The sequence below is a fragment of the Molossus molossus genome, unplaced genomic scaffold (genome assembly GCF_014108415.1).
Source record: "Molossus molossus isolate mMolMol1 unplaced genomic scaffold, mMolMol1.p scaffold_m16_p_6, whole genome shotgun sequence".
NCBI lineage: Eukaryota > Metazoa > Chordata > Mammalia > Chiroptera > Molossidae > Molossus > Molossus molossus.
The window spans coordinates 88,293,740-88,311,119 of record NW_023425399.1 but is presented as its reverse complement, the minus strand read 5'-3'; the positions used below and the strand labels follow the sequence as shown (position 1 = coordinate 88,311,119).

General features: G+C 40.2%; 2 protein-coding genes across 6 annotated transcripts in view; one reads left to right on the top strand and one right to left on the bottom strand.

The window, feature by feature from the left end:
* Window positions 1–15,812, bottom strand: part of KIAA1328 (KIAA1328 ortholog) — a 255,175-nt gene extending 239,363 nt beyond the window's left edge. The window contains exons 1-3 of one of the 5 annotated variants that reach the window (XM_036244849.1): window positions 15,749–15,812; window positions 9,810–9,845; window positions 8,972–9,114 (exon numbers count right to left, since the gene is read on the bottom strand). In XM_036244849.1, coding sequence (XP_036100742.1) covers window positions 8,972–9,114; window positions 9,810–9,845; window positions 15,749–15,806 — 237 coding nt within the window. In that variant the 5' untranslated portion in view covers window positions 15,807–15,812. The other 4 variants (XM_036244848.1, XM_036244861.1, XM_036244851.1 and 1 more) reach the window with 4 other exon arrangements.
* Window positions 15,813–16,175: 363 nt separating this feature from the next.
* The window catches only part of TPGS2 (tubulin polyglutamylase complex subunit 2), a 39,781-nt gene continuing 38,576 nt past the window's right edge, over window positions 16,176–17,380 (top strand). The window contains exon 1 of the mRNA XM_036244883.1: window positions 16,176–16,293. Coding sequence (XP_036100776.1) covers window positions 16,212–16,293 — 82 coding nt within the window. The 5' untranslated portion in view covers window positions 16,176–16,211. The remainder of the gene's footprint in view (window positions 16,294–17,380) is intronic.

Sequence of the window (17,380 nt, the reverse complement as noted above, 5' to 3'; positions counted from 1 at the left end):
TGCAAGTCAACAACTGAGTACTGACTAGAATATGTTTATGTGGAAGCTACCCAAAAACAGGGAAAGAACAACCAAAAATGAAAAGTAGGAATAATCTCTGTAACAAATACAATGCCAGGAATAGTCCATGTTCTCACTAGCTAGAGTGGAAAACCTTATAATTCAAGGGGCATCAGGAGTATTCAGAAGGGTACTGCCTGCAGTGGGTTAAATTAGCCCTATACTAAAAGCTGGCTCTGATGTCACTTTAAAAGCTTACAACCAAGATTTAAAAGGGCCAAACTACCTCCAAATAACTTAATGCTATCCCATTAGAAAGCTCAAGATTATTTATAGAAATACAAAAATATCCACAATTCAAAAAAGGTAAAATTCATACCATATGGTAGCATCCAGTAAAAAACAACTAGGCAGGCAAAGAAGCAGGAAAATACAAAAATACAATCCATAATTAGGAGAAAATTACTCACTCAAAACCTAGCCATATGTGACTCAAATAACAGGAATATAAAGAACATCATTTAAAAAGTTATTATAACTATATTCCGTATGTTCCAGAAGCTAAAAGACTGAGCTTGTTCAGTAAAGACATGGAATACATAAATGAAAACAAAAGACCCAAACTGAACTTCTAGAGTTAAAAACTACATTATTTTATATGAAAAATACAGTGGATAAGATTGTGATAGATTAGACATTGCAGAAGATGATTAATGAAGTTGAAGACACAGCAATACAAATTCTCCATAAATAAACACAGAACAAGAAAAACTGAAGAAAAAAATGAACAGAAGATTAGAGAGTTGTGGGGGTAACTTCAAGTGGCCTAATATTTGTGTAATTGTAGTCCTCAAAAGAGAGGAGGTAGGGGTGGGTGGGATACAAAAATATCTGAAGCCATGATGACTGAAAAATTTCCCACAGGTCCATAAAGCCCAACAGACCCCAACCAAAAGAGACCCTTAGAAAACTAGTCCAAGGCCTACTATAATCAAATTTCTTAAATCTAGTAACAAAATAAAATGTGAAAAATAGCAGAGTTTAAACTCACACACATTAAATACAGAGGAATACAAATAAGGATCATAGCAACAAAAGCAATGAAAGCCAGACAACAGTGAAGTGACTGCTAAAGTACTGAAAGAAAAAAAACTATCGCCCTGGCCGGTTTGGTTCAGCGGTTAGAGCGTCGGCCTGCGGTCCTGAGAGACCGGGGTTCGGTTCCCGCAAAGGGCGCATACCTCGGTTGCAGTTTGTCCCCGGCCCTGGTCAGTTGTGCGGGTGGCAGCCACTCGATGTGTTCCTTTCACGTCGATGTTTCTCTCTCTCTCTCTGTTCCTCTCTCTCCCTCCCACTCTACCTGAACAAAAAATGGAAAAATGTCCTCGGGTGAGGATAAAAAAACAAACAAAAAAACTATCAACTCAGAATTCTATAACCTGTAAAAGTATCTTTCAAAACCAAAAGTGAAGTAAAAACTTTTCAGGCATACAAAAACTGAAAAAATTCATTCCAGGCATAGTTGAACTATAATAATGTTAAAGAAAGTACTTTAACCCAGCTGGTGTGGCTCAGTGGTTGAGCATTGCCCCATGCACCAAGAGGTCGCCGGTTTGATTCCCAGTCAGGGCACATGCCCAGGTTGTGGGCCAAATCTCCAGTGGGGGGCATGCAGGAGGCGGCCAATTGATGTTCCCTCTCATCAACGTTTCTATCTCTCTCTCCCTCTCCCTTCCTCTTTCTCTAAAATCAATAAAGGAGAAAAAAAAAAAAACTTTAAAAAAAAGTACTTAAGGCAGATAGAAAATATTAATACTATCAAATGAGAAACACCAGAAATGATAACTAGATGGTTAAATCTAAAAAATACTTGTGTCCCCTGGCTGGTTTGGCTCAGTGGTTGAAACATCAGCTAACACAGCAAGGGGTCGTGGGTTTGATTTCTGGTCAAGGGTACAAACTTCAGTTGCGGGTTCAATCCCTGGTACCAGTCTGGGTTGTGCAGGATGCAACCAATGGATGTTTCTCTCTCACATTGATGTTTCTTTCTCTCTCTCTCTCTTCCTCCCTCCCTCCCTTCCACTCTAAAAAAAAAATAATAATAGTAATAAAAAAGGATATTTGTTCAATATGTTAAATATCTTTTGAGCCCTGGATGGTTTGTTCAGTGGTTAGAGCCTCGGCCCGCAGACCAGAGAGTCCCGGATTTGGTTTCTGCTAAGGGCACGTACCTCGGTTGCAGTTTGTCCCTGGCCCTGGTTGGGATCATGGCAGCCACTTGATGTGTCTCTCTCACATTAATGTTTCTCACTCTCTCTCTTCCCCCTGTCTCCCTCCCACTCTATCTGAAGATAAATGCAAAAATGTCCTTGAGTAAAGATAATACAATAAAATAAAATAAAAAAATAAAAATAAATATCTTTTGATAACAATGGAAATAAAAGGAGTCCAAATTGGAAAGGATCCTGTAAAACTATCTCTATTTGCAGATGGAATGATTTTATATATAAAAAGCTTATAAGAAATTCACAAAAAAATTATTAGATTAGAAATAATAAGTACATTTAGAAAGGTTGAAAGATACAAGATCAATAGACAAAAATCAACTGTATTTCTATACACTAGCAGTGAAGAATCCAAAAATGAAATTAAGAAAACAATTCCATTTATGAGAACATCAAGAAGTATAAAATACTTCTCAATACTTAGAAATAAATTTAATAAAAACAGTACAAGCTACATGCAATGAAAACTATAGAATATTTCTGAAAACAAATTAAAGAAGAGGTAAATATATGAAAATACATCTTATACTCTGGATTCAAGAACTGAAAGACTATTATTATGTTGAGGGTACTCTCCAAATTGATCTAAAGATTCACTGCAATATCTATCAAAATCCCAGCTGACCTTTGTGTAAAAATTGACAAGCTGATTCTATCATTCCTATAGAAATGCAAGGGACTCAGAATAGTCAAAACTATCATGAAAAAAAAAAAAAAAGTGGGAGAACTTATACTTGTTTTCAAAACTTGCTGCAAAGCTACAGTAATTAGCACAGGATGATACTGGCATAAAAATAGAAATATAGACCAATGAAATAGAATTTAGAACACATAAATAAATGCTTACATTTATGGTCAACAGATTTTTAATAAGGGTCCCAAGACAAAGGAAAAAGAAGTCTTCTAAACAAACTATGCTGGGACAATCAGGTATCCATATGCAAAACAATAAAGTTGGGTCACCATGCATACCATATACAAAAATCAAATAAAAGTGGATCAAGACCAAATGTATTATCTAAAACACAAAACTCAGACTTCCAGTTAAGATGGCGGCGTAGGTAAATGCAGTATCGCGTCCTCCCACAGCCACATCAAAGTTATAACTAAACTACAGAATAACCATCATTCAAAACTGCCTGAAATCTAACTGAATGGAAGTCCTACAACTACGAATTTAAAGAAGCAGCCAGATCGAGACTGGTAGGAGAGGTGGAGGGGGCGGAGGCGGACGGGCTGGTCCCACACCCATTTGTGACAGATAAAAATGAGAACACCTCAGCTGTGAAGGTCCTCCTTGAGGAGTGAGGGGTCCCTGTCCCACACCAGGCCACCAGCTCAGGGTTCTAGTGCCAGGAACAGAAGTCCCCATCACTTCTGGCTCTAAAGCCAGCGGGAGCTGAGGCTGAGAGAGGCTGTAGCTGCTGAAGCCCCAGGCAGCTCCTCTTAAAGGGCCTGAGCACGGACTTACTCCGACTCGCACCCTCCAGGCTCCAGCAACTGGGAGGCAGCTCAAAAGGCACCAGAGACAAACAGGGAAGAACTGAGCTGTTTGGCATTGGAATGAGAGCTGGAGGGGCAGCTTTCTCCCAGACAGACATGCTGTCAGAGGTCTTTGTTCCTTTGGTGAGCCCTTCCCCTACAAGGCTGGCAGATGGCAGCCATATCTGGGACTCCAACAACCTGGCTCACACTATTTGCCCCGCCCTGGTGATTCTCTGAGGCCCTGCCCCACCCAACTTTCAGGCCCACCCAAGCTGTTGCCAGTTGCTTTACCATAGAAATGGCCTATCTTGGATCCTGCTTCAGATTTTCCTAAATTCTTTCAAACAAGCAGCATCTGGTCTCAGCAAGCCCCAAACCTCTTCTTAAAAGGCCCCAGGCCTGGCCCAAGCAGCAGCCAGCCCTGGTTCACAACTTGGCTTTGCCTGGCCACCTCCAAGCCCAGCACAAGAAGCAGCCCTCTGCAAACTGCTTTGTATCATATGCCTGGTGGCCCCAGGTAGAACACAGGCAGTGGCTGACCTTGCCCCAGAGCCAGCACACCCAGTGGACAGCTTCAGAGCACTGCGAAGCACCACCACCCAACCACCTCCACAAGTGACACACTCAAGGAATGGACTCAGTGGGTACCAGAGCCCTGCTGAAGTAAGTCTTGCTCTGTGTGGTGGGCCCCTGCACAGCTGATTATCCAAGGTAGTCAGAAGTGAGTGGACAGTGGGCACAGCCAATCCTTGAAGCTGATCAGCCTGAGTAAAACCCTCTCATTGATGTGCCAACAGCAATCAAGACTCAATTACAACTCAAGTCCACAAGAGAGGTGTACCTTGAGGGCCTAGCTGGGAGATCAGGGAGGCTGTGCCATTGGACCCTACAGGACACCCACTATAATAGACCACCCTAGGAAGCCCAGGAGACATAGCAACTCTACTTAATACATAGACACAAACACAGGGAGGCAGCCAAAATGAGGAGACAAAGAAACAGGTCCCAAATGAAAGAACAGAACAAAACTGCAGGAGAAGAACTAAGTGAAATGGAGATAAGACACCTAACAGATGCAGAGTTCAAAACACTGCTTATAAGGATGCTCAATGAACTTAGTGAGAATTTAAATAAACTTAGAAGAGCATAAAAAAGGACCAGTCAGAAATGAAGAAGGCACTAACTGAAATAAGGAATAATTTACAGATTCAATAGTAGCGTAGGTAAAGCCAAGAAGCAAACCATCGATTTAGAATATAAGGAAGCAAAAAACACCCCATCAGAACAGCAAAAAAAAAAAAAAAATGAGGATAGTGTAAGGAGCCTCTGGGACAACTTCAAGCGTACCAATATTCGCATCTTGGGGGGTGTCAGAAGGAGAAGGGAGAGAACAAGAAACTGAAAACCTATTTGAAACAATAATGACAGAAAAATTCCCTAACTTGGTGAAGGAAACAGACATACAAGTACAGGAAGCACAGAGAGTCCCAAACAAGATGAATCCCAAGAGGCCCACACCAAGACACATGATCATCAAAATGCAAAAGGTTCAAGACAAAGAGAGAATCTTAAAAGCTGCAAGAGAAAAGCAGTTAGTTACCTACAAGGGAGTTCCCATAAGACTGTCAGCTGATTTCTCAAAAGAAACTTTGTAGGCCAGAAGGGAATGGCAAGAAATATTCAGAGTGATGAAAAGCAAGAACCTACAACCAAGATTACTCTATCCTGCAAAGCTATCATTTAGAATCAATAGCCTTATAAAGAGTTTTCCAGACAAGAAAAAGCTAAAGGAGTTCATCACCACCAAACTATTTTGTATGAAATGTTGAAAGGTCTTCTTGAAGAAAAAGAAGATAAAATATATGAACAAACAAAATGGCAATAAATACATGTCCATCGACAATTCAATCTACAAACAAAATGAACAAGCAAAACAGAAACATTCTCATAGATATGGAGAACATTTTGTTTGTTGCCAGATAAGAGGAGGGTTGGGGTAATGAGTGAAAAATGTGAAGGGATTAAGAAGTAGAAATTGGTTGTTAGACCGACAAACCTCAAAGGGAAGGGGGGCGAGGAGTTGGGAAGAAATAAATCAAAGAGCTTATATGCATATATACATAACCAATGGACTCAGACAACAGTGTGGGGAAAGGCAGGAGGGGGGCAGGAATGGGGAGAAGGGGGTCAATAGGGGAAAAAGGAGGAACATCTGTAATACATTCAACAATAAAAATAAGTTTCAAAAAAAAAACTCAATAACTAAAACTGAAAAAAAATAATAAAACACAACTCTTAGGAGAAAATATTGATGTAAATTTTTGAGACCTTGGATTAAGCAATGTTTTACTTTCTTAGACATGATAGCAAAGCACAGGCAACAAAAGAAAAAAATAGATAAATTGCACTTAATTAAAATGAAAAATTTTAATGCTTCAAATGACACCAGTAAGTGAAAAGACAATGCACAGAATGGAAGAAAATATCTGCAAATCATATATCTAACAAGAGACTTGTATTTGGAATCTATAAGAATTACAACTCAACGAGAAGAAGACAAATAACCCAACTGAAAAGGATCTGAGTATACCTTTCTCTAAAGAACATATACAAATGGCCAAGAAGCACATAAAAGATGCTCATCATTATTAGTCATTAGGAAAATACAAATCAAAACACATTAATATACCACTTCATACTTGCTAGGAAGATTATAATAAAAAGATAAATATAAGTGTTAGCAAGAAATGAAGCAATAATACATGATACAACATAGATAAACCTTGATATCATTATGCTAAGTGCAAGAAGCCAGTCACTAAAGGCCACATATTATATAATTCCATTTATATGAAATGTCCAGAATAGAAAAATCTATAGAGACTAAAATTAGTGGTTGCTAGGGGCCCAGATGATTGGGTAATGGCGAGTGACTACTAATGAACATGGGAGAGATTCTTTCCGGGGTGATGAAAATGTTCTGGAATTATACTGTGGTGATGGATTCACAACTCTGTGAATATACAAAACCCAATGAGTTGTATACTTTAAAAAGGTAAGTATTATATATGTAAACTATATTTCAATTTGAAAATAAATTGACTAAAGAAAAATAATATATTTTACGGTTCATGTATTAAAGTAAAACGAGTGACAATATCACGAAAGTCAGGAGTTATACTGTTGAATGGTCCTTAATTACAGGTAAAATAGGAGAATATCCCTTGAAAATAGGCTGTGATAAATTAAAGATGTATACTATAATCCCGTAAGCCAGTGAAATAGTCCAACAGAAACTTACAGCTAATAAACCAATAGAATCATTTAAAAAGTATGGACATAATCCAAAAGGCTATAGTTGAATATAAAACAAGCATACAATTTTATTTTAAAAAACTAAAACATTTTACTAGAATTTACAAATTCAACTATTCACATCACAGTGTGAAGTGAGTACACTGGTTTTACATGGAACACAAGCAGGCCTACAATTAAATCCCATAAACTACTCAATATAATAATTTGTAACAAACTAGATACTGGAAATATCCTCAAGAACATAAGCCCAGGAATGAAAACTTTTTCTATAAATGTTCACTAGTAAATGTTTTTGGCTTTGTGGGCATACAGTCTCTGTTGCAACTCTGCCACTGAACAAAAAAGAGCCATAGCTATTAAAAGAATGAGTGTGGCTCTGTTCTAATAAAACTTTATTTGTAAAAAGGTGGCAAGCATATTTGGCCTATACATCACAGATTTCAAAATCATTACTTAAACTTTGCTTGGGAAGACAAAATATTACAAAAAGTAAAATAAGCGAGTCAGGATATGTCAAAGGAATATATAGATACTATTACTGAGGCAAATATGAAGGAGAAATCAATAACTGGGTTATAAAAAGAAAGAGTTTTTATGATATTATTTTCCAAGTGAAGGAAATAATAACAATAACAACAATAATAATAATGCAGGCTAATTTTCTTTTAATAAAACTATCTTTCTTACATTTTAGGGTTTGTTCATCATCAACGAACAAATTTAAATGAACAAAAATCATAAAGGACACCTCGTGGATTTGATTTACTAATTCCACTCAGATCAGAATTTAAGTCTTTTGAGACATACCAAGATAATAAATTTTCTTAACTAAGCCTTAAAGCAAGCCCAGATATTTTGGAGCTAAACACGTTATACTCATACCAAGCATCATTAAAGCATCCAAGAATTCTCTGTAGCTTTTCAAAATGCTTATAGATCATCTAATGTTCTTTCAAGGACTCTTCTACCCATATATATCAGTTATTGGTCATGTGGATCCTGAGAAGATACCCTACTAAGAAGGGCTCATGGTGGCTTAACTGAGCTTAAATTAAAAACAAACAAACAAAAACCTTAGCAAGTCATTTCTAAACAGTGGCCTCTCATCACACAAACTGAACTTCAGGGAGAAGTCTGCACTAAGCTGCCTGCCTCCTGCATTGAACTGCTTTCCTACACTGTGTTTCTACTCTCTGAGCAGGCCCTCTGGATGAGTTTCTGGAATCCTCTTTCAACCAACAGGGCTGAGCTTCCCAGCCCAACTGAAGCTGTGTAGCTGTACCACCTTAAACATCTTCACAACCCAGTCAGAGCAGCCCCATTCTGAACAATCAGGACAGTGTTTTTGGACCAATAAAACTGTGAGGATTTGGAATCCTCATTTGCATGAGGACAGACCAATCAGGGACCAGGGGCCAGAGCTTCTGTTTTTTTTAAGTCAACTCCCCTCTGGCTCTGGGAACCCACTTTCCCTTTCCACTGACAACTGAAGACTGCCTTCCCAGAGGAAGTTGATCTAAGCAGTTGGAAAAGATCCGAGCAGCAGAGCTGCCTAGCCCTAAGAGCGCCTTACCCCAGGGCCACCTTGCCCAGGGTCTCTTCACAGCCATGCTGTTTCACAGCCCTGCTACTTCTAATTGAGCTCTGCAACACTATTGAGCTGTTCCAGCCCTGCTGTTTTCACAGCTGTGCCTATCACAATTGACCAGTTTTTCACTGAATAAAGTTTCCTTCTTCACCACAACCCCAGATTCAGGAATTCCTATTGGAATTGAATTGGCACCCACAGCCATCAATAAATTGACAGTCAGCAAAGAAAAATCAGTAACTGATCAGATTTATAAAAAAATTGGAGAATAAGAAAAAAACAAGAAGTTACTGACCTGTTCATTTATGGAATCTCCTGCACCTTTTAAAGACTCCATGGAGAATGAAGGAGCAGTCACCCTGGAAGTCTTAAGTTTAACATTAGCTTTTGGACTCATCAACTTGTGTCTTGATCTGATATTTCCTTCTTTAGAAATTCCTAAAGATTTGCGCAAAATAAGATTTCAAAATTATATCTTCTTATTCTCTTAAGCTCTCCCCCACCTCCCCACCCCATCAACCTCTCCATTGATATCCTCTATTTTACAGGACCTGATAGGGAAAACACTTACTTCATTTTAAAGCTCTCTTAATAAATAATGAATCATGAAAAGATTATGTTTTGAATACATTAAAGATTCAACTGAAATATTTTTCAAAGGCGCTGATTCAACTGAAATATTTTTCAAAGGCACTGGCACATTCATAAGTCATATTAAAACCAATCAATTACAACATGCCACACACACCATAAGTTGGGGGAAATTAAAGATCTGATTTGTCACATGTTGGGGTACTTTCAATAGTTCAGTTTTACTACTCATCTGTAATAACCAGTAAACTTTAAAGAGTCTATTGCATAAACTCTATATAAAAATGTTTCCACACTTTTCTTTGAAATATTAAATTTAGGTTAATTGTAATATAAAAATAAGAAAATGTCTTGCTCCTTAATACATGAAGTATAAGACAGTGTTTTGAACCTTAATAGGGTCATGCCAATTTTTTTAAATTTTAGGTTCTAATGAACTGTTTTACATCCAGTTATATCTGCAAAGTTGTTCTAAAGTTTCATATTTCTCCTAACACTTACGAAGCAGAGAAAGGTTACCAAATTAACATAGACAATCATACCTGGAACATACACTACTGATTGTTCTTCATCAGAAACTATGAAGATATAAAGGAAAATACTAGAAAAGATTATCCAATATCCAAATGCTGCTTCTGTTCTGTACTTTTGTTATAATTCGTAATTTCTACTGACCTTGGAATTTATAACTAGCTTTTAAAAGCAAAACTAGAAAGCAGAGTAATTGAATTAAATGTAGCAAAGTAAAATTTTATATAGTGACAACTATATATTTTGCAAAAATTTTGGAAGGCCTTGTTCCATAAAACTTTGATCCATGCTTATTCCCAAGTGAGATATCCTACACTATAAATTCTGCTGTTCCTTTAATTTCATTTTCTTTTGTAAACCAAGAGTTCAGTGCTCCAGTTTGCTCATTACTAGAAAACTGACAAGTTATTTTAGGTATGAATAAATAATTTCAAAATGAGCTTTATCTTTGAAAAACAAACACTGTTTGAGGGCAAGTCAATCACGCAAACACAAAGGCATTTTTTATTCTTCGAAGTGCACAATGAAATTTTCCAAGAAGCCTTACTATTTAACAAGTGGAAGAAATTTAAGACAGAAAAAAAAATATAGTATTTTGAATTTCCAGAGGAGAATTTTAGAAAGGCTACTAAGATTATAACACTGCTTTAGAAAGAGAACCAATACAATAAAAAAGAGTTCTTTCCAGAAACAGTCTTTTATTCAGAACCATATCTAAATCCAGATATGCCCACAATTTGATAAACCATGCAGGAAGGAAGCATCTGAACATTTGTTTCCAATGACCTAGAAAATTCCAAAGTTATCTGTTCTTTGATGAAGCGTTTTCTTTTCCAAGACTTCCAGACAAATCAATTATGAACTATTTCCTTCCAGAAAAAGGATGGAGTAAAGCAGGATTTAATAACATGTTCAAAAAGTCCATATATTTCAGCTCATGATCAACCTTAGTAATGGAGTCTTTTCAGGAAATGCTGATTAAATATGCAGAGAATTCCTATAGCAATGTCGGAATACAAAGATGACCATACTGCTTGTACTTCTGGCTGGTTTCTAACTGCTTTCCAGAACAGCATATACACTATCACAGCTCCTAGATTTGGGCTGTTAACTAGTGCCCCTAAACTTCAAATTCCCTCAATTATCAGGTATGGAGCTGGTATTTTAAGAGGCACATAAAACAAGTAGGCATACAAAAAATTAGATCCCACTACTCGAAGGAAACTGAGCAACTAACACAGGAGCGGAGAGAGAATTTCTAAATTCATTAACACCCAAGATATAAAAAAAAAAAACCTTAAAATGAAATTGTGCAGACACTATTTAACAGCAAAAACTGACTCATTTTTTATATCCTTTGGGACTAGCACACACAGTAGATGTACTCAATACAGGTTTAATTATTTGCTGTTGGAAATGTATACCCAGAGGAAAAAATCCAAGATGACTCGAGATATGCTCCATATGGCACTCTCTTCAATTAGAAGATACAATAATGTTGGATTTGCAGAACATTCTTCAAGGATGACCTATAGACTAACATAACTGAGTCCTGGAAAAATTACTATACTACACTTCCTTAGATCATTCACAAAGAAGCCTGCTCACAACTGGAAAAACCAGCTACTGGGTATCCCACTCACCTTGATTTGAAAGCTCACAAGTATATTATAATTTCTCATCTTTTCTCAGACCTGACACCACTTCCTCTTCCTTACTGTCAGCTAATAATTTTGTTTCCTATTTCTTAAAAAAAAAAAAAAATTGTAGAGACCTTTCACAAGCTTCTATTTACAGATGACAAGGAGGTGAAAGACCTGTACATTGAAAATTATAAGACATTGATACAAGAAATTAAAGAAGACACAAAAAAATGGAAGGATATTTCATGCTCATGGATTAGAAGAATATGGTTAAAAATGCCCATACTACCCAAAGCCATTTATAGATTTCACGCAATTCCTATCAAAATTCTAATGGCATTTTCACAGACATGGCATAAACATCTCACTTTTTTTTTTTTTTTATCCTCACCCGAGGACATTTTTCCATTTTTTATTCAGATAGAGCGGGAGGGAGAGAGAGGAAGAGAGAGAGAGGAACATCGATGTGAAAGGACACATTGAGTGGCTGCCACCCGCACGACCAACCAGGGCCGGGGACAAACTGCAACCGAGGTACGTGCCCTTAGCGGGAACCAAACCCGGGTCTCTCTGTACCGCAGGCCGACGCTCCAACCGCTGAGCCAAACTGGCCAAGGTGAATCTCACATTTTGTAAAGAACCTCAAAAGACCCTGATAGCCGGAACAACCTTGAGAAAAAAAAGAACAAGGCTAGAGGCATCGCACTTTCAGATTTTAAACTATATTACAGAGCTATAATAATCAAAACAGTATGGTACTGGCATAAAACAGAGACAAAAGACCCCCTATGTCAGCTACTCTTTTCCAACATTATTTTTCTCCATACCACCTATAATCATCGGACATATATTTTACTTATTCATGGCCTCATCTCATATCATAAAATGGAAGCACCAAGCAGGTGAAGATTTTCATCTTGTTTTGCTCAATGCTCTATCTCCGAACATCAAAGAATGCCTGGCTCATAGTAAAGAATGAAACTGATATTTAGTTTTATGAGGCACTGTTCAACAAGCTTTGGTGTTATCTTTTCTTTAATTTATTAAAAATATGCAGGTAAAACCCATTAGCTACATCCATGCTAAATTTCTTTTCAATATAAAAAACACTAAATAAACTAACTTTAACAAACGTTTTTAAAAATAAGACTAATGATACTTGAAATTGCCTCCATCCAACCTATCCTTTCTAATCATTTCTAATCTATCTTCATCTTGTTATCTATGAACCGAAATATTTACCTTTTTCAAATACAGAGATTCCTAACAAGCATATATTTTATGGGAAAGTCAGAGAGACATAATATATACCAAACTCATACTGGACCTCATATTTGGTTCTGTGTGCCATCTTAGTTCTACTTTGGTTTCTCTGGAAGCATCTCAATAAGACAAGTATAGCAAGTTAGAAAGCATCCTTAATGCTGATACCAATCTATTCAAACTCCAGAATTGAAGCAGTAATTAGAAACCCGAGCCAGAAGTGGTAAAAAGGAAAAAGCATGTCTGTCCCAGATCACCGGGACCTGAAGGAAATAAACTCAGTACTACCCCTCTGCTCTAACTTTTGAGCATACATCACTAACCAGCAACATATGTATACATATGTAATTATTATTGACCACAATGACTTTCATGGTTAGTACATGCATACCTCATTCTATTGCACTTCACTTTATTGTGCTTCACAGATGATGCTTTTTTTTTTTTTAAACAAATTGAAGGTAAGACCCTCCACCAGAAAAAAAATTAGAGACTGGTTTTAGTGCAATACTCAGTGGTCTAGAACCCACAATATCTCCAAGGTATGCCTGTATATTATTTTAAGAATAAACATTAAGTCTTTGTCTATTTTTAATTGAAAAGTCACTGGCAGACATAATAGCTACTGCAATGTTTTGACCTGGTCCCTTATAGTTCATAGTTGATATTATCAACTTACCAATACTGTTAATAATAATACACTTGAGAGCATTTGAGCAACCAAATTTAAATACTGCAGAAACACTGACTTCTGATATTACCAGGAACTATAATAAAGCAGGAAAGCAGTTTATGGCTGAAGGGGCATAATTTTACTTGCAGATTTAACCCATAAAATGATAACATGGCATATCTATTGTTTACATGTTAGGTACAAAGACATACCTTGTACAAAACAGCACTGCTAAATCACATTGTGCAGGAAGATGCATAACTCAACAATGGGGAAAAAAGATGACACTCAGTCACAAATGATCTGTCCTCACATGATGGAAACATCTAGGATGGGAAATCTCTCAATCACATTTCTCTAGTTGTTTTAGGGGAAGCACTAAACAATCTTTCTTTGAATTGTGTGAAAAGAGCATCAGATTATAGATACATACTTTTTGGTCTTTTTCAATTGAGAGTTGTACTATAAATTCTTTGGGGTGGGCCAGCAAGTCATCAATGTAACAAGAGATCAAGATCAAAGACATATGACTGAACCAAATGATTCATAACTATTATGCTTTCTTAGTGAAAATCAGTAACAAGTTCACATTTGTCATTGCTCTTAAGTTCTATGGAGATATAAAATTAAACTATTTGAGTCTAAATGTTGGAAAAGGCTGAGGAAACAGGCGATACTAGTAAACTTGCAATTCCTTTCAAATACCTGTATTTCTATAGAATGTAATCACCACCATTTTTCCTATACAATTTCATTCTTCACTTTCAGTGGGAAGATGAGTATTTTATATAAATTTTTAGAGTAAGGGAGAATTTATGAGAAAAGGGAATATATGTAACTTCCACATGAAATATGTAGTAACAGGACTACATGTATTAAGTGAGAGTAGAGGGCTGCTGAGTCCAAGAACATAGATTTGGTTTACATACCTACTAACTTAATCAGTATGACTGTAACAGACTGTCTCCCCTTCTCCCAAAACCATTTATTCTATATCAGAACTATACCATTGGTCATATTTGGTTATGAAAATGATTAAACTCAAGAAGCACATGATAAGTTAGTGACTTCAATCTCCTCTATCACAAATTATCATTGCAGAAGCAAGAAAAAAAAGGCTCATCACAATTTCCTGACTTCCTAATTCATCTCAGTTGTTCTCAATGTAGATATTCTCTTTGCATCCTTATCGATAGGTAAAGGAAAAGTACTTAATTTGCACAATGAACTTGTGTGCATTCATCCACAGTGCATATACATTATTTCACGTTGACTCTCACCAACCTATCAGAGACAAGTGGTAATTATGCTTAGAAAGTGCACAACACCAAACACTGAATAGCACGGAATGCAAACATATCCCTCTCTGCATGGCATGACACTACAATCCTAGTAACTCAAATAAGGGGAATTGATAATACAATTGTGTAAGTTTCACTGGGAGCTAAGTAGAATGTGCAAAGAATGCACAAAGTTAACAGCAACGCCTCAAACAATGCTACCACCAGTTTGAGCACAGACAAATCTACTGGCCTCTGCAGGCACTCAACACAGATTGCCTTGCTTTCATGCAACTCCTCTAACCAACACAGAGTCGATTATCAGGGCCAAGGCTCAGGCCGGTACAGTCTTCCCAACCCAGGGAAAGAACCACTTATGTATGTTATACATCTCCTCATAGAATGCTGGGAAGGCCACCCACAAGAGTAAAAACTCTATAGTCTCTCCATCCCAAAACAGTCCAAGAACTTTAATCCTGCCAGTGATGACCTGCCAACTACCTGTAAATCAACACTACATCCAGACACGATGATTTGCAGTTTATTCCATTGCCAGCGCCGCCAGACCAAGTCCCGGTAAAAGTAAGCCCTGCACCTCTAGGCAAATTCCATGATGAACTTAAATCATCACCGACAGGCCTTGAAGTCCAAGAAGATCCTGACATCCTCTTAAACATCGCAGACCAAGGACACGGCTGAGACAGGACAAAGAGGCTCCCTGATCACCCGACACCCTTCCCTCCTCCACAAGCTGACCACGCCAGCGGGCCCGAGGTCACCAGGGCTGGGGTACCCTCCCAGTCCCGGATGGGCCACGACCCTGGGCCATCTCTCCAGAGCTCGCCGCCAAGGAGGGCTGGGAAACCCCTGGAAGCCCGGCCTAGGGACAGTGTCAGGCACCCTGCCACCTACTTCCCAAGCAAGGCGAAAAGCCCGGCACCTGGACCGCGGCAGGACAGCACGGCCGCGCCCCCAGGTGAGCACGGAGCTCTCCCCTCCGCTGGGGCCCACGCGACCGCTCGCCGCTCGCCGCTCGCCGCTCGCCGCACCGGGGAGGCGCCGGCGCCCCCTGCCAGGCGGGCAAAGGATACAGTCCCGGCTCCAGAACGCCGCGGCGCCCGGGCGGGAGGGGCCCGCCACGTCCGCCATCTTGAAACAACCGCCACTCGGGGCGTCGTGCTGGGGCCGCCCCGTCCCGGAGCCCAGGCCCCGTCCCCATTGGCCGCTCGGCGCAGAGGCCCGCCCCCGCTTGCGCGGCCGGCCCCGGCGGGGCGGGAGGGTCCGGGCGGAGGCGTCGCTGGGTCGCGGCGGCTTGGTGTGAAGCGCCTGCTGAGGCCGCGGGAAGGAGCGCCCCGCTGAGCTACTCGGCCCGGACCAGCCCGGGCCCCCCATCGCGGCCGCGTCTCGGTCCCAGGCGCCGAGCACTACAACTCCCGGCATGCCGTGAACTTGATGGCCGCGCCTCGGGGGCGGTGTCCAGCCCTGCGGACCTCCCCGCTCGCCCGCCCCGTCCCCTCCGCTGCCCGGGCCGCGCGCCGAGCGGGGACGCGAGCCATGGAGGAGTCGCCGGCCCTGTCCGTGGGCCCCAGCAAGCCGCACCTGGAGAAGCTGACCCTGGGCATCACCCGCATCCTAGGTGAGTGGGGCGAGGCGGCGTGCGCTGCACGCACGGAGGGGCGACACGACCTCGGAGCCGGTGGGCAGCGCTGCTGTGACTTCCGTGGGGGAGGAGAGAGGGAGCTTTGCCGGGGGAGCTGGGACGCAGAGCCGGGAAGCCCGAATGTTCTCCCACCGAGGTCGCACTGCAGGCCCGGTAAGGGTGCGCAAAAACGTGCAGAGGAGCGACAGCAGCGGGCACCTGACAGTTGAGAGCTTGGGTCTCCCAGATGCTTTCCTGGCCGAGGATGCGTCCCAAGCCCTTCTGGTGACAGTGAGCTGGGGGAAAGCTGCAGCCGACCTCCCAGGGCAACAGCGCTCGCGCACCGCGGTGACAGTCCAAAGGAGTCCAGCTTTGCACCGCGGAATGGGTGTTTTTCCTTTGTCGCATATTTACTTAGCAGCCACCGCTGTGTTAGACTCTCCGGGGCTACAAAGATTGGCGGTGGGAGGGGGTTAATACATCTATGTGGAAAAAAAAGAATCGAAAGACTAGGTCCCCAGAAGTGTGAGAGGAGGTCAGTAATATATTATTCTGAAGCAGCACACAGGAGGTAGGATTGACCTTATCTGGAGAGTTGAGGAATGTATCCCACATATGACGCTAGATTTTGAAAGACAAGTGGGATTTAGTCAGATAACCAAGAAAGAGAAAGTCAGACCCAGCTGGCCGAATAGCATGCTTGAATGCCCCACCCTCACATCTATAAAAAATCTAAATGCTGTACCATCACCCAGTCCCTTATGACCTGCCCTCATCTGTCTTTCCGATTTCACTGCGCTTTGGCCACAGTGGCCGCCTTGTTGTACAATAATAAACACGTTGAGTTTTGCAATTTGCTAGACCCTTCACTGAAATTACCATCTAAATCTGTCTCTCTCATTTCATTCAGATCTCTGATTAAATATCACCACCTCAGTGAAGCCTTCCTGGATTACATATAACACCCTTCCTTATCGCTGTCTCTTCCCTTAGCCTACGTTTTTGTTTTGTTGTTTTTTTTACCCTTATGGCTTTATTGTTACTTAGAATTAGGTGTTTATTTGATTGCTTTTTAAATTTGTCT